Consider the following 22,738-nt stretch of genomic DNA (forward strand, 5'->3'; position numbering starts at 1 on the left):
AATCTATCACAATTAAAGAAATGATTAAGTTTTTTCTTGATAATATTTATCACTATCATGTATTTTCCAAAGATATTATTTTAGATAAAGAGATTCAATTTGTATATAGATTATTAAAAAATCCTTTTTAACATTTTAAAAGTAGATATAAAGCTATCTTTGGCTATTCAGATTTAAACTAATAGACACACAAAGCAAATAAACCAAATTTTGGAGCAATATTTAAGATGTACTTTCAACTACCAACAAGATGCTTGGACAATTCTTTTGTCACTGATAAAGTTTGCTTATGATAATATGGCACTTTCTTCTATGCAACAAACACCTTTTTTTATTAATTATGGTTATCATCTATAATTTGATATTTTTTGACATTTTTGAAGCAAAAAATCCTCAAAATCTTCAAAATTGAAGAAGGTAATCTACAACTTCTAATACTCTTATGTCTTATTAAGAAGAAATGATACTCTACTCTTAATCAATAAATGATAAAGCTCTAATATTATAAGTATATTCTTATCAATCTGAGAAGAACAAAATTTCAATGAACGTAAATAAACAAGTGAGATTTTTTTCAAAGAAAGATGAAAAAAATAAAAATAATTAAATATGTATATTAAAAACAAAAATTGAAATGACTATTGTCAAAAAACAAGAAAACTAAAGATCCTTAAAACTAGACTAGATAAAAAATAAAAAAAAATTTGATAAGAATGATGAAGGCTTCTCTTTTGCCTCTACATATACTATATAACTAAGAACTTGAAAATACTTTACAGGAACTCCAATATGTGTTTAATATGCAAGACATGTGTCTTGACTCGTAAAGCAAGTTTTCTACATGTCCACCACATGATTAACTTGTACGACAAGCTATTAACTTATGTGACATATGATTAACTTATTGGCCAAGTATTCAATCTACCAATTACCTATAGACATATATAAAGGTAAAATTTTATCTATGAAGCTTTTAGGAATCTTTTCTATAAGATGTTATCAAATTAATCTACTTTTATTTATTTTTATCTATTCATATTATTTAAATAATTATTGAAATAAATATTTATGTTTGTGACATAATCATGATGAATTTGCTTGGTTTTCATTGGTTGAGGATCTAATAGTAGAATAATGAATCTAAAGGTCATTATTTTTTCATGATAGTGATGATAGGTGGGCTGCTCTACTAAAAGATTGGATCTATTTAATATTTCTTTAAATATAAATAAGTGACTTAATTCTTAGGTATTACTATGGAATCTTCTTTATTACTTTGGTACTAATAATATTTTTTGAAGGAAGACAAATGACAAAGAAAGATTTTTAAACACTTTATGTAAGTTATTAATGACTTCATTATTATGTTATTGAGATGTTTGTAAGAAACATTATAAAGTCCTTATAAAATTATAGTTGGTAAGGTGCACTACAAAATTTCACTCATAACTTTATAAAAAAAATTCTTCTTCTTTTCCTATAAGGGATTATCAAATTTATACTGAAATTTATAAAATTAAGAATAAGACTTATTCATCTTAAATACAATTATTAATTATTTAAAAAAATTTGCCACGGAAATAATTTGATTGATTAATTTTTTTACTATGTACATATTTTCTAAGAAATGATTTTTTTATAATTGGAAATATTACATTTTAATTATTTAATTATTTATTTAAAAATAATAATACATTTACATAGGATAGTGTCAATGCAACCATAATTTTTGCCAATTTCAACACAACTTGCTACTCACTCAACATTTTTATTTAGTTATTTTAGTTTTATTTTGATCATTTTTTTTTTTATATTTCTTTATATACATATATTTATAGAGAACTGTGAAAGAAATGGTTGTGATGGTAGAAGCAAAAAAAATAACAATTGGTTGAAATTTGACTGATAGTCCCATGGGATTGTAGTGACAACAGCAATAACATTATGATGATATTAAAAACATCCTTTTATATAAACTGTAAAAACAAGTTGTAATCACCAAAAACATACTCAAGAAGAAAATGAGCTGTAACCAGTGTCCACGTCCTCCTCCTCCTCCACGATTGCATTGATGAAAGCAGATGAACGGATATGGATGAAAAAGAGAGATGGAGGGAGGAAGGGAGTGGGGAGCATGGATGATGCTCGGGGGGCGCAAGTAGGGTTGCACCAAGCGAGGCCAGCCATATGGATGATAAGCCTTATCCTTTGGAAGCTTCGTTTACCCCCCGCCCGCTGTCCCGATTCTGGGCTTCAGAAAGCTGCTCTTGTGAGCTTCAATATCCACAGCTCCATTTGATCAGCAGGGGATCTGAGGGATTTCGGTTACTCCTTTCTCTCTCGTAGCGGGTGGTTCCTTGTTGTTGTTGTTGTTGTTGGTAGTGGTAGCAATGGCAGCTATGGCAGCAGCAGCGCAGACTGTGGCAGCCGGGGCTTTGTTAGGTAGCCAGGGTTTTGGGTTGGCCAACAGCCGCTTCGCCGGTGCGCAATTTGGCGTCAAGGGAGTTTCAAATGGCTCCCGCCTTAGCTGCCGCACTACCTACACCATCCCTAAGAGTCGCCAGGGGCTGCTCGAGGAGGCGGAGAAGCGGTGGGAGGCTGCTCTTGAGAGTCCCCTGGCTGGTGTTCAGTTTACAAATGATGAATTCGCCGATGCTCTTTCAAAGTATGACTTCAGCTTTGAAATTGGCGACATGGTATGTCAGAGAGTTTCCAATTTCGTGTCTCGCATTGGCCGCATTACTTAGTCGACTTGGTTTTTTTTTTGTGGATAAGTAGCTCGGTTCAATTGTAAGGTTTGTTTGTTGATGTCGACCTCGTCTTTGCAGGTCAAGGGTGTTGTCTTTAAGTCGGACTACAATGGTGCTCTCATAGATATTGGGGCTAAGGCGCCAGCTTATTTGCCCATGGGAGAGGCTTGCATTCACAAATTGAGGAGCGTCGAGGAAGTTGGACTTTACCCTGGAACAGAAGAAGAATTTGTTGTTATCAAGGACGATGATGACAATGGTCGCATGATCCTGAGTTTGAGGAAGATTCAATATGACCTTTGCTGGGAGCGGTGCGCGCAAATGTTGGCTGATGACGTCGTCGTCAGGGGAACGGTGGGTCAATTGACTGCCTCTTAATGGATAATCTCTGATCATCTAATGGTTAGAACCTCATTTGCAGGTGACCTAGTTTTCTCTTAAATACCTTAGTCCCGACCACCTTCCGTGGTTTCAGAACCTTCAGCAGGAAGTCTTGGTGTGAACATTAAACGGCGCTACATTAACATTCGAAATTGCGATTCGGTCCTCGTCATGATACTTTTTTAACAATCCTAATACACAGTATGCCTAGGTTTTGTGTGTAAGAGATTTCTCCTGTAGATAATCATTTATGTCCTAGAGTTTCGAATGGGTGAGAGGTTTGAACGAGTACAGTCCAAGAATTGTATTAGTATTAGAATGTCTAATCATTTTGCGGCTGCATGCTATTTATATTTGGTAGCTGAAGACAAGCAGTGGTCATTGGAGCTCAATCTCTCTACGTGCGTTTTTATCTCGCTTAGCCTTCCTTTGCACTGAGATCAAAATGGAGTTTAGGAACCTGAGTGATATCCACTCGGAAGAATTTAGGTTTTGTTCTCTCGAATCTCTGTTCTTGAAACTGCACGAAGGTCTTTCGACATGCTGTTGATTGGCACTGAATTATTTTCTTCCGTGTACAGATCTTGTCGCACAACTCAGGAGGGTTTGTTGTAGATGTTGAGGGCCTGCGTGGTTTTGTGCCTTTCTCTCAGGTTTCAGCTGTAAGTACTCCGATTTTACCCTTAAACCTGTTTGAAAATCACGGGCACCTTGTTTATTGACATGCTTGATTTCTGCATTATTACCTGTTTCGGTCGAAGTTTTATGTTCATTATGATTAAAATTTCCGCGCGTGGTGCTTGCTCTGCTCCATTGGCAGAGGGGTGCCCAGTCCAACCCTGAAGAACTTTTGAACAAGGAAATCCCTCTCAAGTTCCTCGAGGTTGATGAGGAGCGCACGCGTCTTGTTCTTAGCAACAGGAAAGCAACCTTTGCCGAGAACCAGTCAGCCTTCGGAATTGGTTCAGTTGTTGTTGGAACCGTCCAAACTGTTAAGCCATACGGAGCTTTTATTGATATTGGAGGAGTCAGTGGCCTTCTGCATATCAGCCAAATTAGTCACGATCGCCTCACAACCGTTGAGACTGTACTCTCACCTGGAGATAAATTGAAGGTACTTAGTCTTACCAGTCTTTGTAGAAGTGAATGGTGTTTAGTCCGTGCACATGGATCTTCACGAACTATCACGCATGTTGACATAAGTTGATTGTCTTCTTTCCTTCGTTTATAAGACTTGATGACTTCATATGTGAGTGGTAAGGATGTGTCTTACCATTAACATGTCTTGTTGTGATTGCGCAGGTCATGATTTTGAGTCAGGATAAGGACAGAGGCCGTATTAGTTTGTCCACCAAGAAGCTTGAGCCAACACCTGGTGACATGTTGCGCAATCCACAATTGGTTTATGAGAAGGTAAGTTTTTTTCTCTTAATAGCCTTCTCTACGACCTGACTTTCAATGCACATTTTTCTCGTCCTAAGCAGTAGAATTGCCAATCTCAATTAACATATTCAAGAAAATTAGGCTCTTGCGGATGTCATCGTTTCCTTCGTTTCTGCAACCTTAATGTATTTTATGCTCTCTTTTATTGAGGTATTTTCTAAATTACTCAACTATTGCCCCATAGGCTGACGAGATGGCCAAGACATTTAGGCAAAGAGTTGCCCAAGCCGAGGCAGCCGCTAGGGCAGAAGAATTGCGACTTCAACAAGAGGTATGGAGTCAACGTTCCCCGTTATCATCATGTTCGAGTGAATTTTAGTCCCGGAAATTATCTTTATTGTTGGTCCTCTTGAACGCTGTCACTGACCCTTTCACTTCTGTTTTGTGCAGGCTGGATTTGGTGTTAGGAACGACTTCTCCACAGTTGATGACTCCTTGGGCATTGATAGCCTTGGCTCCTTAGGTTTACCCGTGGAGTAGATTTAATTCTAGAGTGATAATTAGAAGTCTCGCTCCTACCGGCACCCTGAGCCCCTTTTTACGCCGAATTTCCGAATCAGGTAGTGTGTATTCTTTTTTAAAAAGTTCTCAGAGAAAGAAGTCATCTAAGGTAGCTTTGAAGCAGTCCTTGTCCGGAAGTCTACACGTACTATCACTTTTCATTTTAGTGAGCTACACAATACCCGCTGGAATGTTGAGAAATGGGGACTGCGTGTTTGTCTAAAATCGATCCAATTGCTCAAAGAAGATGTGCCATGTTATCTATCCTATCTAGAAAGAGAGCTGCGAGGCACTAAATGTAAGAGCGTCTTTCTCTTGAACTGTGTTTCGGAATGTGCTATGATTCCACGAATTATTTTAAAAGGAGGGTTTGTAGAGACTTACGCCCCGAATCTTCACTTTTTATTGCCTTGAGAGGACTCCAAGCACCATCTGAACTGCACGTCTGTATCATTTAAGTCTTCCACTTAACAGAGGACTCAAACTCCCAAAATGCGGAAAGGACTGCCGAGGATAAGGCCGACACCTCGGGCTGCTGTTTATTAATATATCTGGGCGCTTGACGCCCCAGAAAGCTGACATGGACATGATTTCATGGCTGAGAGTTGGCCAGGTGGAACAGTTACATTTTCTCAATCTGTACTTACTTTTGGATTTTCCGCACGTGAAAGCCAGGACTGGTACAATAGGATTGAGGGTCTAGTATTCTTCATAATCTAACTTTGACTCTTGTTATAAACTTGCTGAGGTGATTTTCACCTTCAACACAAGGAGTATCCATTGTTCTCCACTGGTTCCAATACGGTTTCACCGCTATGTCCTTTTAAACGACCACAATGGCATGTGTGAATAGTCTTGAATTTGTTTGCTGTCAGTGGTTTTACATTCACAATTTTTTAATGAAATCTTGTTTACATATTCTCATCGTTTGGAGGTGTCACAGACCTATGGCAATGAAAAATTGTGACTTCGGTTCATAAATATCCTGTACAGAAATTAGCGAGTTGCAGGATTCTGCGGGAAAACGCAGTAGCGTAGAATCTATCAATCGCGTTGGAGGCAAGTAAATCGTTTACTTGTCACATTGGGCAAATGTGCATTTTATTCGCCCCTAATAACTGAATATTATGGATGAGTCTTGAGTTGCCATTACAAATCGAGGCTGAACAAGCTTCACTGACCACCTGTTCGAAATCGAAAAATGTTGCGGTATTATGAGAAAGAGGCGAGCAGTTAGCTATGGTTCAGGGCCAATAAATGAATCCAGGCTACATTTACGGTTGGACCTAAAATCACAAGAGAAAGATCAGACATTTCGGAGAGGCTAGGAAGATGGCACTTAACTGGAGTGCCACTGAGCACTGCACTAAAGTGCACCAGCCACGGAGAAGCTTTCACCGCTGCACGTTCCGACGACTCTTCGCCTATAAAGTTTGCAGCGATACATATCTATTTTCATTCGTCACTATCCCAGTGCTTCGAGCTCCATTGCTCTGGCGTGAGGCTCAAGTTTAGCACATTGTCACCGCTTGCACCGTTTCGCATCCTGCCGGTACCGGTCGTTTACCCGCGCCGTGTCTTGGTTATTCTTCTGTACAATTTCCCGTTTGGAGAGTGTTTCTTGTGATTCTCTAAGGGTTTTTCTGAGACTTTGCTGTTGTGAAGTGGGTTTTTGAGGCGGTGGTTGTTGGAATCTGAGGGTTTAAGATTTTTGAGGCGAAGCGTTGGTAATGTTGTCGTGGAGCTTTGAATTGTAGTGCTGTGCGCTTCTGTGTTCGAACTGGCGGTTATTCGGTAGGGTTTGGCACTATTCTGGTGACTGTTGGTGTTTTCAGGTGATTTTGGTGGAGAGATCGCCGGCTAGGGTTTGGTGACAAGGGGGGGCAACAAAGATGGAGCTGGCCTGTTGTGGTTGTGGAGCAGGGGCGTTTCAAGCCACAGCCGCCGCTGCACTGGTGAGGCCGGACTGCGGGACCAGGAGTAGCGGGCGATCTTCAGCGCTGCCTTCTCGGAAGGCTGGTGCGGTGCCGGCATTGCAGAAAGTGTGTGTTGGTGGAAATCAGCTCTTGAAGGGCGGATTCTTCCAAGGGGCGGCGGCGGTGAAGATTGGCGCTTTGAAGCAGAATGTGGGCACCAGAGCTGCCGGCCATAGCTCCGGCGGAGTGGTCAGTGTGTTAAGTGAGGAGAGAGGCATGGAGAACATGACGTCGACGGCTCTCAAGGAGGCTGATGTCCCCCTCCCAGACGTGATTGAGTCCGGAATCAGCAGTGGCAAAACCCTGACTGCACCAACGCCGAAGGATTTTGTTTCCAGGTATGCCGAAGATGAGCCTCGTAAGGGCTCCGACATTCTCGTGGAGGCTCTTGAGAGAGAGGGCGTGCGTACCACATTTGCGTACCCTGGTGGCGCTTCGATGGAGATTCATCAAGCCCTCACAAGGTCCAATGTTATCAGGAATGTGCTCTGCAGACACGAGCAGGGTGAAATTTTCGCTGCTGAAGGGTATGCGAAGTCATCGGGACGTGTGGGGGTTTGCATAGCAACTTCAGGCCCAGGAGCTACCAACCTTGTCACGGGATTGGCTGATGCGTTGCTGGACAGTGTACCTTTGGTGGCCATCACTGGACAAGTGCCCCGGAGGTTCATTGGTACTGATGCTTTTCAAGAAACTCCCATTGTAGAGGTCACTCGGTCTATTACCAAGCACAATTATTTGGTCATGACAGTAGATGATATTCCTCGCGTCATTCGGGAAGCCTTTTTCCTTGCGGCATCAGGACGTCCAGGTCCTGTTCTTGTTGATATTCCGAAAGATATTCAGCAACAACTTGCCATTCCTGACTGGAATCAACCGATGAAGCTCCAGTCATATTTGAACCGTCTTCCACCTCCTCCTCAGGTCTCTTTAATGCAACAGATTATCCGTCTTCTTTCCACTGCTAAAAAGCCTGTCATCTACTCTGGCGGTGGGTGCTTACACGCAAGTAAGGAGCTTCGAGAATTCGTTGAGCTCACTGGCATTCCAGTGACATCTACCTTGATGGGATTGGGGACGTTCCCTGCATCGGACGAGCGGTACCTCTCTATGCTAGGAATGCATGGAACAGTGTACGCTAATTACGCCATCGACAATTCAGACATGCTTTTGGCGTTTGGAGTGCGATTTGATGATCGTGTGACTGGGAAGTTGGAGTCTTTCGCCTCAAGGGCCAGTATTGTGCACATTGATATCGACCCTGCAGAAATCGGAAAGAACAAGCAACCTCATATTTCCATCTGTGCAGATGTGCAGCTGGCTCTTGCCGGGCTCAACAAGCTTATTAAGGAGGGGCCAGCCACGAGGCCAAGCTTTTCAGCCTGGCGGAAGGAGCTTGATGGAGTGAAGGAGAAATGGCCCATGAAGTTTCCCAAATTGGACAGTCAAGTAATTGTTCCCCAGTTTGCTATTCAGACATTGTGTGAGTTGACCGGAGGAAATGCTATTATTTCAACTGGCGTAGGGCAGCATCAGATGTGGGCTGCACAATGGTACGAGTACGAACAACCACGGAGGTGGCTCACCTCGGGTGGACTTGGAGCTATGGGCTTTGGTTTGCCAGCTGCCCTTGGTGCTGCTGCTACAAATCCTGATATTCCCGTGGTTGATATTGATGGAGATGGAAGTTTCATCATGAACATTCAAGAGCTTGCGACGATACATGTGGAAAAGTTGCCCGTGAAGATCATGGTCTTGAATAATCAGCATCTAGGTATGGTGGTTCAATGGGAAGATCGGTTCTACAAGGCCAACCGAGCCCACACTTACTTGGGTGATCCAGAGGCTGAAGCTGAGATCTATCCTGACTTTTGCAAGATTGCGGAGGGATGCAAGGTGCCTTCAGCTCGTGTCACACGGAAAGAAGACTTGAGGGATGCAATTAAAAAGATGCTTCAAACTCCAGGACCGTATCTACTTGACGTTATTGTCCCCCATCAGGAGCATGTGTTGCCTATGATCCCAGGAGGAGCAAGTTTTAAGGAAATTATCACGGAAGGGGATGGCCGACAAATATATTGAAAGGCTTGGTGCTGAAAAGTATGTTCTAGATACTATGTACGTACGCGGAATCATTAGTGGAAGAGTTTTGGTTGCTGAGTTGTGGAATAAATTGGGTATCTTCATAGCTTTTGCATGTGTTGGAGATGGAAGTGTGCTTGTAGTTTGCATTCAAGGTTATGGTTTACATGAGTTAGCTGACTATAAGACGTATCCTGAGGTTCAAGAATAAACTGCAGAAATCAATTTAAGTAGTTTAGAAGGTGAAGTAATCTTTACCTTGGTAGCCTAGCTTGATCCGCATTTGCTTCCGGAATCATGATTAGGATTCAACGTGGTCATTACTATTTACAAACACCTTCACGTAATCCTCGAGAATTTAAATGGCATAACTGTAAGTAAGTTGGCCTCTTTCTAGGCACAGTTTTGTACGTGTGCCTTAATCCTGAAATGAATTTTTTTCTCTGCTGTATTTCGGTACTACATTGGTAAATTACATCACAAATTCGGCGTAGTAATGTGCGTTTGTCAGAGGTTTCTTACTATTTCAGCTCATTGTCTGCAATCGGCTCCATGTGTTTAATTCAGATGCTTCGCTTTTGTTTCACATTGCTTCATCTGTGTAGACATTGCCCAATTTTTACATTTTGTTCTTTTATTGTAGCCTCAATCCCTACTATCTTTTTAGAATTTTCCATGGCTTTAACCAACTAAAGGACCTTGATTGAGTCTTTAGAAATTTCCATCCGTTAAGTAGAGTTAGTATCTTGTAGACTTGATAGTAATTAGTGAGCAATTTGTTAAGAGTCACTTCGCATTGGCACACAACTCGACTGGAGGTGCCATGGATAAGTTTCCAAGACTTGGTCATTCTTTTCTTCTTAAATTGGGTGGCTGTTCCTTATGTCTTGCATTCTTCACTGACTTTGGTAGAAGAGTAACTTCCTCCTTTGCTTGTTTTGGAGGCAATACTACTTTAGGGGTTTGCTTCACTCTCGCACTACGGTTTAATTGTATGTCCTCATCTTCTTGAGTCCATCCTCCTGAAACTCCACGAAACATACAAAGACATGTGACCAATCAAGTAGATGTCTTGGCTGTTGCTGAAGTGAACTCCATGACCAATCAAGTACATGTCTTGGCTGTTGATGAAGTGAACTCTTATTCATTTTTCCTTGCAAACAAGAGACACCATAATTGAACCTTTCTTCCTCTTCTAATTGAACCTTTCTACTTCTTTTGCTTCTGAAGGTAGGAAATATATACACAACTAGGCATTTGCAGTGCTCTATGTGTTAACAAAGGTCAAGGTGAAAGCACCACACAAGGTGAAGGCACCACACAACCTCAACTTCAAGCATTTACACAAGAATCTCCTACAGTTCCTACGAATGTTAAATATTAATTGTAACGTCAATGTGACGCACGAAGATGAATTGAAGAATCATGACAAAATTGGGAGATAAAGAAGTGTCAACTAGCAAGAGGCGCGAGCGGAGAAGGGGCCTGGTGTGCCGGTCCAGCCTTGAACGCATTCCAACAAAGGAGCCACCAATTGGCCGGCAGAAATGGCATTAAACACCTTCTCAATCTCTTGCCCCGGAGACACCGTCCTCTGCCCCGACAGGAGCTGCGTCTTCAAGTCTCCGCGCACTAGCTTGTACAATGGATACGTCCTACAGTCTTGAATCCTGTTTGGAACCAAGGATAGTCCCTTTGTGTCATATGCTTCTCGCACCGCGGGCACCACACGGCTCAGCTGAAGCTTCAACTCTGCCTCAAACACTGGAATCTGCCTAAATACTGCGTTGGAGGTCTCCTTGTCGGCACTCTTCAAGGCACGGCTCACCAGCACCCCTCGCAGTTTCTCCATTAGAGGGTATGAATCACTGGTGGAATCGTCGATGTAGCTGAACACCGGCTGACGATCCACTACCATCAGTAGTTCCTTCTCGCAGAAGCGTGATGGCAGCAGTGATCCGTCGCTGCCCATGAAGAGCGTCTTCTTGGCCACCTGTGTCACTACTTGCTTCACAGCCGACTGCATGGTCTCTTCGACATGACGCAGGTCGATAGCCTGGCACAAGCCTACCAAGAAGGTGGCACTCATGAGCTTGAGAATCTCCATGGCTTCCTCCGTCTTGCGGGCTGACACCAATCCCAGTGAGTTCACATCTTGGTTGTGTTGCTCCGCGCTTTGGACATGGGTGGTGACCGGGTTGGCTAGGTAGTTAATCTCCGACAAGTACGAGGCCATGGCGATCTCTGCCCCTTTCATGCCGTAATCCAGGCTGGGGTTGGGTCCCCCGCTCAAATTGGAGGGTAATCCGTTGTTGTAGTAGTCGTTCACAAGTTCGGAGAATTGTGCGAACATGAGCTTAGCGATGGCGGCCAGAGAGAGGCGCATGTTGTCCATAGACACGCCGATGGGCGTGCCCTGGAAGTTGCCGCCATGCAGAGCGATGCCCCTGGCAGCATCGATGATGGGATTGTCGTTCACAGAGTTGATCTCCCGCTCGATGGCGTGGGTGGCGTTGCGGATGACCTCCACCTGAGGGCCCAGCCACTGCGGGGAAGTTCGCAGCGCGTATCTGTCCTGCTTGGGCTTGCGCAAGGGGTCGGTCTCATTGAACTTGGCGGCAGCCTTCATGAAGGAACTCCCGTCCAGCACCCACTCCATGACAGCCGCAGCCTCCATCTGTCCGGGGTGGTGCTTCAGCTTGTGAGTCAGGGGGTCGGCAAATTCAGGCTTGCCCTGCATTACCTCGCAAAAGAGCGCGGACAGAACCTCGGCGAGCAACACCATGATGTTGGCATCGTAGCACACGGTGGAAGCGAGGGCTGAACCGACTGCGGTGCCGTTGACAAGGGCCAGCCCTTCCTTGGGCGCCAGCTCGAACGGCTTCTCCACGCCTGCGATGCGCAAGGCCTCCAGTGCGGAAACCTCTCGTCCGTCCTCGGTGACGGCTTTGGAATTGGGGCGACCGGTAAGCAGGCCGGCGATATACGACAAGGGGACGAGGTCGCCGGATGCCGTGATGGTACCCCGCAAGGGCAACTTGGGGGTGACGTGCGCGTTGAGTAGCTTCTCCATAGCATGTAGGATCTCCCAGCGGATGCCAGAATAGCCCTGCATTAGCGTGTTGGTACGCACTAGCATCGCCGCTCGGGCAGTCTCGGATGGCAGGGAGTTACCCTTGCTGAGGACTCCCGCATTCAGGAAGCGGATGAGTTCGCGCTGAAGCTCCACTCCTTGCTGCGTGCGACGATGAGAGGTCGCTCCGAACCCGGTGGTAACGCCGTAGATGTCACCTCCGCCCATGATCCTGTCGAGCACCCAGTTGGAGCTCTCGTCCACTCTACTCCTGGCATTGGCAGCATCGAGCACGACATGCACCTCAGGTCTGCGAGCAATGGCTGCTACCTGAGGTACAGTGAGGGTGGCTCCCTCGATCATGACCTGGGTGGCATTTTGGTAAGTGTCGACCATCCGCTTGATTTCTTCGAGGTGGCTGCATTCCATGGCCTTGGCGGTCTTGGCCCAGTTGAGAGGATCCGCACCATGAACTGCTCCATTACCGAGTTGGCCAATGCAGTACGGAGATGTGTTGTCATCATGCATCATGTCTGAAGATGCCGCATCAATTTGCTCACCTGATCCGACGACATTAAGCTCCTCAGCTCGTGGTGCCATTGTTGGTATTGAAGACCTGCAATTACACTATCTGTCGAGATCTACTGGGTGCGCGGAGCTACGCAAGACTGTGATGTACTGAGAGTTCGAAGTCGTGCCTGAACGCCTACTTCAGGAAGCAATCTCTACCAAGCAGCAGTAGCAAACTTTCCTGATCTTTCAAGAGATGGGAGGTGAATCAATTGCTGAAGGGTGGGATGCAGGCCCTGTCCGGCATTCGCTGCTTGAATGGGCGTCAGGGTGAAGTGAAGATTAATGAGATTCGGGGAATGCTCTTTAAGCAACTAATGCCTCTGGCTAGAGCGCGGTGTTCACCGTCGAAATGTATTCTATCGGCTGACACTAGTCCATAAAGGTGGATATATTGCGGTGAAAACAGTCCGAGGCGGCGTTGAAATGTTGAAAGTGGTGCCCTTCCTGGACCTATGAGCCTCCTGGTGCCACATGAAGGATGAGAGTCCTCCAGATTGATTTATGATACAGGGTTGTTGAAATTTAGTTCGTCTGTCGTTTACTTCAACACTATGTCAAACTACAATTCCTCTCATGTTCTTGTCGGGGATTCTCAGGTTCTTTGGGGTGGACCCACTTTCTATTGGAGAAAAGTCGGACGCGTGTTCTTGTTTGGAAGGACGAAGGCGCTGCGATTCTTCGTGGTCTCCAGTCTGACTCTCAGAGTCTCTGTCACACTGGTCTGCTGGAATGGATCGTTTCGCTGATGTCAAAACTGACCAAAATATTAGATTTCAAAGGGCCAAGTCAAGACCATGACTTTTGCGTCCGAATGCGAAATTCGAAAATTATCGTGCAATTGCGAAATTTGAAATTCGCCTCTAGACGGCATGGAGTAGCAAAGTGGTGGGGTGAATGCAGAAAAATGGTCAACAGCTTTCAACAGCAATGACTCCACAGAAAGAGCACACGATTCAATGCAGTAAGCGTCTTTCTTTATTTCTGCAGACATAAAGTCGCGGTCAAAATAAAATATACCCCCTAAGCTTCCAATTAGACTAAATATTCCTTGTCAACTTTAGAAAAATATTAGAAAAATCTTATTACACTTGAATCAGCTCCAAATAAATTCTAAACAATTCTTAAAAATACTAATCCACCTCTAAAAATCCTAATCAACTCTATTTTTATAATAAAGTATCATAATAAAATCTTAAAGAAATCATGAATAAATTATAAAAAAATCATAATAAATTCTAAAGAAATTATTAAGAAATATTATTAAATTTTTTTTTTAAAATCTTAAAGAAATCCTAATAAATTCTAAAAAAATCATTGATTGAATCCTAATCAAATATTAATTAAAGCTGTAATTTGATTATCTAATTAAGCTTAGTTTGATTAAAAAATCCAACAAAACTATGCTCATAAATCTACAAATTTTTAATTTTGGATGTGCTATAAAATTCACATAATTTTTTAGAATTTAATTCTTTTTTATTTCACAAAAAATAGTCATTAAAAACAACGTTGACTTTGCAAAGCTTTCACAAAGTCATTATCGACTCAAATCCCTCAAAACCAACATTTAAAGAAATTCTCTCAAGTTTGCTTTTCAATTAAAAAAAGAAACTTTTGATTGCCATAGATATACGGATTTATACCTCAAGGTTTGATTCTGACTCTAGTTTACAACTAATCCTCTTTAAGTATCAATCTAAGATTATTTTACATGATATTTGTTAAAAGATATTTTTTACTTTTATCTAGATATTTTTATAATATTATTTTACTAAATTACTTTATTTTATCATATTTGTGGTCTAATAAAATAAATAATAGTTTTTTTTTTTTTTTTTTTTTTTTTTAATTAAAAAATAGCATTAAAATCAAATAAAATACTTAGATTGTCTCAATATAGATGACATTATAATTGTAATGAACTATCACGGACCTACATATTTACTTTAATAATTACCAATATGATTAAATAGAAGTAGGTAAAAATAGATTAATTTCATAATATCTTCAAAGAAGCTTCTTAAAAGTTTCATAGATGCTGCTTTGACTTTATACATATTTTTAGTTAATAGGTAGGCTAAAAACTTGTTCCACAAGTTAGCCACATAACACACGTGTTAGTAGCTTGTGGAACAAATTAATTATGTGGCGCACATATAGATAACTTGTCTAATAAGTTAAGTCATATATTTAGCAAAGTCAACACGTGTTAAAGGTCTTATAGAATATTGTCATGTATGCCATAGTTAGAAAGTATATATGGAGGCAAGAGTGAAGCCTTCTTTACTTTTGTCAAGGCCTTTCTAGTCTTTTGTCTTATTTCAAGACCTTCTACTCTTCTTGTCTTTAGCAATAGCCATTCTAATTCAATATGTTACCATCTTTAAGTAATTTTTTAGTCTTTTCAAGTGACATAAGAATGTATAAGTTTTTATTATTATTATTATTATTATTATTTTTTATTTTTAAGATTCATGACTTTAATATTTTGACAAGAGTACTAACTCATTATTCTTGTCTTGTTTTAAAAAAGAGTAGATTAATCCACTTCTATTATTGTATTTTGAAGTTTGTGGATTATCCGTGTTTAAACAAACTATTTAATTTTCTAATACTCATTTTTTTTCTAAACGAGAGAAAATTATCCTTCTTTGTGGAAATTTTTATTTGATATTAGGAAAGATAGACTATCTTCTTTTAATTTAATTTGTAGATTTGTTAAGTTTTTTGAAATAGAAGGAAAAATTACCAACTATAGAAACACTAATCCTATGCTTATAGAAAAATTTCAGAGTTTATATCAAGAAGTTGTGCAGTTGAAAGAAATAAGTAGACGTCATAAATATATATATATATATATATATATATATATATATATATACTCTAGAAAATACCTATATGATTAGATAGAAATAAGTAAAGTAGATAAAAGTAAGCTAATTTCATAATACCTTTTAGAGAAGCTTCCTAGAAGCTTTATAGATATTTTTTTGACTTTATATGTATTTGTAGTTGATTGATAGATTAGAAACTTGATCAACAAGTTAACCACATGTTGATAGCTTACAAAATAAGTTAATTATATAACAAATATATAGAAAACTTGCGTTATAAGTTAAGATACGTATCATACAAAGTCAATATGTTTTGGAGGTCCTATAGGATATTGTGACATAGCTCCTAATCAAAAGTATATATGAAGGCAAGAGTGAAGCCTTCTTTATTCTTGTTAATACCTTTCTAGTCTTTAGTCTTATTTTTAGACTTTTTAGTCTTTTTGTTTTTAGCAATTGTCATTCTAGTTTAGTAATATATCACCTTTGACTGACTTTTTGGTTCTTTTCACTGTTATAAGAATATATTGAGGATTTCTTTCTTTAAGATTCATGTCCTTAATAGTTTAACAAGAGTGCCAACTTATTCTTTCTATTTTGTTTTAGAAGTGAGTAGATTACTCCACTTCTATTATTGTATTTTGAAAGTTATAGATTACTTACCTTTAAACAAACAATCTTATTTTTTAATATTGATCTTTTTTTCAATGAAAGTAGATTATCCCTAAAACAGAACTAGACTATTTCAAAAATCCAAGATCCTTCAAATCTACAATAACATAAGGCCTTATTACAAAATATGAAAAAACAAACAAACAAAAAATTGAATGGAACTAAACAGAATAAGATATGAAAGATAAAACTAAGAAAATAGAAACAGAACAAAATAGATCTGAACAGAAAGATGCAATACCAAACTTTACTAAGAGAAGGGGTCCGAAGCCATATCTGACCAAATGTCCTAAAAAGCCCTGGCTAGTCCTATTTATACCTTGTCCTACTATCCTAGACCTTTTAAAATATTTCTAGGTGGTAGATCCTACCTAAATAACTATCTTAACTCTTTTTTTAGAAGATTCTATGATAGGCTCCATCTAGATAATTATCCTTAGGTTTTTTTAGAAGATTCAATGGCAGGCTCCATCTAAATAACTGTCCTAAAACTTCTCTAGAATATTCTTTAGTGGATCCAATTTAATCCATTAACTTAACCTCAATTCTAAAAAATTCCATGGCTCTAATTATCTATATAATTATCTTATCTATATTCTATTACAATTAATTCCCCTCCACTTATGCAAAACGTCCTCATTTTGTTCCCTATGGTATCTTCAAATTGTTTCTTAGCAATAGGTGAGGTTTTGTGCAGGTTTCCACGTTCCATCATAAATAGGATAATCTTTCTAAAGAACTTTATATTGAAGTTGTGGACGTCCACTACCTTGACTAAGGTAGCGATGCACCAAAATATTGTCCACTTTATATACTTGTTGGTCACTAACTATAACTAGTGGTGGTGGTGGTGGTTGATATAAATCTAGAAAGCGCTTTGATTCAGTATGAAATTCTTTCAATTATGAAACATGAAAGATTAGATGGATCCAAATATGTGAAAAAAGCTCGAAGTAATATGCAATATCAGAAATCACTATAAAAATGTAGAAAAGGTCTAAGCCATTGAGGCATTAGTTTATGAATTTGGGTTGACCTGAGGTAATCCATGGTGACAAAAGACGGTATCAAAGAAGACTTGTACAAGCATTGGAGCATCAATATCCAAGTATATTGGGGCCAAATGATGTTGCTTTGATAGTCAATCTATAAAGATAGCAACCGCGGTATGATTATGAGACGTCTTCAATAAATACCTAATGAGATCTATAGTCATTTGCTTCCAACTTGCCGTAGGTATAGAAAATTGACTGCAATAATTTAGGAGACACTATGTTGCATGCTTTATTACATTGATATGACTTGCAAGAGCATATAAAGGCTCAAACATCACAATCCAAACCTACCCAAAACTATGTCCTTGAGATCTATTCTAAGATCTTCTTTCATCTTAGATGTCTAGATATTGGGATGTCATGTCCCTTTTAAAGTATGTGTGTCTAGAATTTTACATTATTGGGTACATAAAATCGCTTCTTGAAATAGAGCAAGCCATCACTAAGAGTATAATCTTGATATTGTATATTATCCACCTTTAGTCGATTGCTAATCAACTTGAAATAAGCATCTCGTTGCGTAGTTTTCTTCCATTCTACCTCTTTGGTTAGATCTGAAATGATATTGCTAATGGTAGTAACTTCTACCTTGTCTTCTAATCCGTCCTTCAAGTTTGGTTTCCATAATAAACTATCTAGTACTATATGTTGTCACCCTTGCTTATATTCAAGCTGCATATCAAAAATGTGTAATTATTCTTTTCAATGATGATGCCATGATTTCATATTTTTCAGATGTAAATCATGTAGCAATAGTCAATGGTCAGTCCAAATAACCACTGGCTTTTCCAATAGATAGTGTCGCCATATCTTTGTGGCATGTACAATCCCTACTTGCTCTCGATCACATATAGAGTAATTGCGCTTTGTCCTTTTGAACTTACATGATTCATATGCTACATGTTAAAGGCCTCTATCAAAGTCTTATTGAAGGACTACTCTAATAGCAAAGTTGAAAGTATTAATGTCAAACATACAAGGAAGATTAGGATCGTACAGTTGTAATATTGGAGCAGTAATGAGTGCCTCCTTCAACTTATCAAAGGCATTTTGCTGCTCTAGTTTCTATTCAAATAGAACACCTTTCTCTAATAGGCTTATTAATGAGGCAGCAATGTAAACAAATTGTAGAACAAAACAGTGATAGTATCCAAGAAGGCCTAAAAATGAATGACTTCAGAAGCATCCTTGGAGGTTGACCAATCTTCTACTGCTTTCATCTTATCTTGCTCTATACGCATACCTTCGAAAGACATCACATGTCCTAAAAAAGTGACTTCTGAATTTCAAAGTTCATATTTTGATTCTTTGCAATAGAAGCCATTTTCTTACATTTAATGTAGCATGTCTTGTAGGTATTGCTCATGCTTTTCAAAGATTTTACTATATACAAAGATATCATCAATGAAGTCAATTATATACTTGTTCAAAAGGTCTTGAAACAATTTGTTCATGTGACCCATAAAAAAAGCCAAAGGATAAAACTTGCCATTCAAAATATCCATAGCGCATACAAAATGTTGTCTTTTTTACATCTTCTCTTATAATAGGTGTTTGATAATAAACACTCTGAAGATCTAATTTACTAAAGATAATTGCTTCTTGAAATTGGTTAAGAAGATCATCCACGCAAGAAAGTGGATATGTATTTTTAATAGTCTGCTTATTGAGACCTCAATAGTTGATACAAAGGTGAAGTCCACCATCTTTCTTAGGTGCAAAGAATAGAAGTGCTCCCTATGGTAATGTGTTTTCTCAAATGAGGCCTTTCTCCAAGAGTTCATCTTATGTCTTTTGCACTTCTTTAAGTTCTTTTGGTACTAGGTGATAAATTGGTTGACTTATTGATTTGGCTCCAAGCAAAAATTGTATTTGAAAGAAGGCACCTTGATAAAGAAGTATGCTATTAGATAGGTTGATTAGAAAGACATCTTAATATTTTCATACGAATTGTTTTGCCCGTTCTATCCCTTTGGTTGTCTTTTCAACCACTGATGCAAGATTTGGAACCACCATATATATTGGTTTCTCATGCTGTAGTTCCTTCTTCATAAAGGTCATTTCTACAAGTAAGTCTTTTGTTGGAGATTGTCTTCCTCTTCGCTTGATATGGAAGTGCAAAGAATCACCTTGAGTCCTACATCTTTAAAAGAGATTGTCCTTGCTACTCAATCAACTTGCTTATTTTTTATCTTTAGCCATGGCATACTAAGGATAACATTATACCTTAGCTTTGTCACCTTCAATCTCTCTCTTAAGACATAAGCGTCTATCAATCTCAAGGTTTATTTTTTACGCATCTCACTCAATACATTGTTGTATGGCGTGATTTGCTATCTAGGAATATATCAGGTATCTAGCTAAAGAAGGTTTAGGTTTCACTTGTATATTATACCTTAGCTCCCAAAAATCCTCTTTGCTTTGTATAAAAAACTCAAAATATATTAAAATCCTTCAAAATATTTTTCTTCCCTCAAAGACCTTTTTACATCAAACTTTAGGATCTCATATATCTCGATCCAATCGTTCAGTTTGTTTCAAATTTCTACATAAGATAGATGCTATTCTTAACCCTTACTATAACAAAAATGAACCGTACATCTATCACCGATCTTTCAGCATCTTAGAAACCCTAGCAGGTGCACAAAACCCTAACTTACAAGCACCCAAAAACTATTTTCCCTATATCTCAAAAACCCAAACTCCAAATTCCACAAAACTTATGTAGAAAGTTTTATAAGAAGATTATACACAATCTTGGAAACTTTGAGTCAAAACCTCGTCAAATTGTCTAAAATATAGCTCAAATCACAAGTACAAGTAAATCGGGCTACTTACTACCCTTAGATTTCAAGCGCTGATTTCAACTACCAATATCTCCTTCATCAAAGTTTGGAATTTGATAAAAATTAAACATAAATTATAGCCGAAAAAGTGCTCTCTCCAACTCCAGTCGCCGATTCTCGTTTGATATCTGTATGCGTGCGCAATGCGCCAAAGAGTGACAGTAGGTCCAAAAACTAACACCTTAACTTTGAGCGTCTATAACTTCTTCATAAAAACCCCAAATGACACAAATTTTGCACTAAAACCATATCCAAAATCCTAAACCTTTTGATCCTAGCCTTCAAAGTTCGAATGGCCTCGAAAAACTAACCCTAATCCCCAATATGGCCTCGGGCAGCCTCCTCAAAGTCCATTGGTCATGATTTTTGACCAATAGGAATGGAGATTTTCATTATTCATCTCCATTCATCTATATTGGTGCCCTAATTACTCCCTTTGCTACCAAAATCCTTCTTCAATTCTTTTTCTTATAAGATTTACATAATTTATGCTCTAAAAATCAAATAAAAGAATCAAAATAAGTTTTCAAATGTCACCATTGTCTATAAAGATGACTCTAAATATTTAGAAGTTACTATCAACCAAAACCAATCTTAAAAACCACTATCAAAAGGAAATTAAAGTTATACAAATTCTATAGTAATCTTTTTCAACAACCTCTTTTCAAGGTAATAATCAAATTATATTCTAAAACCAATTAAAATCTACTAACATGGCTCTCACCATGTTACTCAATAAATTATGTATTAAGTACATAATTACATTATTTTTATATAGTAGTTGAACCACAATACGACAACATTTTCTTGATTATCTGTAAGATATATATTTCTTCCTGTGATTGCATTAATTTTAATTCCAAGCGAATTGAAAATTTTAATTGAGATGTAATTTTTTGTAGACCTTTAATCTACAAGCACTTAATATGGTTGTCATCTTAATAGTCTCGTTGAATGCACTAGTTAATTCTTTTTATAGTTTTTCAAGGCCATGCTATTTGTCTTTGAAAAATAATAGCTATCGCCAATATTGACCTTTAGCTTCTTTATTGAGAAGAACTATTTTTTTGCTCTGACTCATTATTGACTTGGTGAATTTTGAGACTAAAAAACTTGCCTTGTCTTGCAGATACTTGCACTTTGACGTTTTAGACAACCTTCCATGTGATGGCCTAGCTTTCAACAATAGAAACATAATTCTTTTTGTACCAATATTTGTCATCTTTATGGTGTCAATATTCCTTATAAGGCATTAATTTCCATTAGCATTGGTTGTTGTTTTGTAATATTAGATAGTGGTATAAGACTTCGTACTATAGGTCATACCCTAAAATTTCAAAAATCTATAGCATGGACCTTCTATGCAATTCAAATTGATTCTTTGAATGTATGTAGATTCTTTAGCTCTATCTCTTGCTAGACTCTAGGTTTCAAACCTTGTAGGAATTGATCCATCATCTTCACCTCCAAAACATTACTAATTTAGAGACATAGGAATTAAAATTGAAAGACATAATCTTGCACTGACTTAGCTTGTGTAAGATTTGCCAACTGATTGTGTGCTATCTTTTCTGCATTGATGGACCAAAATTGATTCCTAAACTCAGTATCAAACTCCTCCTAATTACAAAATCTACCTTGAGCTTCATAACTTTGAACTCGATGTCGCCACCAAATGATTGTCCCATCTTTCAAATATCTGGCTACAAATATGATTCTTTCAGTGGTATTTGCTTCAAATAGTTGCAGATATTGTCACATGTTGAAGAGCCATTGACATACATCTTCTTGTTTTGAAGTTTCAGAATATGTATTAGGCTTATCAAATTTCAATCTAGCAAATGTCGACTCTCTTCTCCTCAAGACTTCTATTTATCCTTACAAAGTAGCTATCTAGTCTAAAAGATGTTATATTTGAATCTCCATCTGGGATTGCTATGCAATATCTTTCATATTTGTAATTTTTCCACTAGACTCCACTATTGTAATGCCTTCTCACCTTCCAATTGATTTTTTAATAGTAATTTGTGGTAGCCTCAACTTAGTACCTAGTGTAATTATAATAACTAACCTTGCACTAATTGATGACTACTGACATACTACCAAAAATAAATAGTCTAATATTCACTTTGATACCAATGAAATAGGATTAGACTATCTTAAAAACCTAAGATCCTTCTAATCTACAATAACATAAGGCCTTATTAAAAAATATGACAAAATAATTTAGAACAAAACTAAACAAAATTAAACAAAATAAGATATGAAAGACAAAATTAAGTAAACAAAAACAAAATAAAAGAGATCTGAATAGAAAGATGTAATTTCAAACTTTATTAAGAGAAGGGGTTTAGATTCATACCTAACCAAATGTCCTAAAAGGCCTTCGCCAATCCTATTTATACATTATCCTACCACCTTAGACCTTCTAAAATATTTCTAGGTGGTAGGTCCTATCTAGACAACCATCTTAACTCTTTTTTTAGAAGGTTCTATGATAGGCCTCACTTAAATAACCACTCTTAGGCTTTTCTAGAAGGTTCCATGATAGA

At 38.7% G+C, this 22,738-nt stretch overlaps 3 protein-coding genes across 3 annotated transcripts; 2 read left to right on the forward strand and 1 right to left on the reverse strand.

Moving 5' to 3' along the window:
* Positions 1-2,297: 2,297 nt before the first annotated feature.
* Positions 2,298-5,478, forward strand: LOC112287674 (small ribosomal subunit protein bS1c). The gene is made up of 7 exons (XM_024530934.3): positions 2,298-2,696; positions 2,829-3,104; positions 3,713-3,793; positions 3,952-4,245; positions 4,434-4,544; positions 4,759-4,845; positions 4,965-5,478. Exons 1-7 carry the CDS (start codon positions 2,391-2,393, stop codon positions 5,052-5,054), a joined length of 1,245 nt encoding a protein of 414 aa, XP_024386702.1. The 5' UTR covers positions 2,298-2,390; the 3' UTR covers positions 5,055-5,478.
* A 1,066-nt stretch (positions 5,479-6,544) lies between these two features.
* Positions 6,545-9,584, forward strand: LOC112287673 (acetolactate synthase 3, chloroplastic). The gene is made up of 2 exons (XM_024530933.3): positions 6,545-6,627; positions 6,911-9,584. Exon 2 carries the CDS (start codon positions 6,968-6,970, stop codon positions 9,131-9,133), a length of 2,166 nt encoding a protein of 721 aa, XP_024386701.1. The 5' UTR covers positions 6,545-6,627; positions 6,911-6,967; the 3' UTR covers positions 9,134-9,584.
* A 666-nt stretch (positions 9,585-10,250) lies between these two features.
* LOC112287672 (phenylalanine ammonia-lyase) lies at positions 10,251-13,033 on the reverse strand. The gene has a single exon (XM_024530932.3). The coding sequence runs from the start codon at positions 12,804-12,806 to the stop codon at positions 10,590-10,592; it is 2,217 nt and encodes a 738-aa protein (XP_024386700.1). The 5' UTR covers positions 12,807-13,033; the 3' UTR covers positions 10,251-10,589.
* Positions 13,034-22,738: the final 9,705 nt, after the last annotated feature.

Source organism: Physcomitrium patens, chromosome 10, assembly GCF_059467195.1.
Source record: "Physcomitrium patens ecotype Gransden chromosome 10, ASM5946719v1, whole genome shotgun sequence".
Taxonomy (NCBI): Eukaryota; Viridiplantae; Streptophyta; class Bryopsida; order Funariales; family Funariaceae; genus Physcomitrium; species Physcomitrium patens.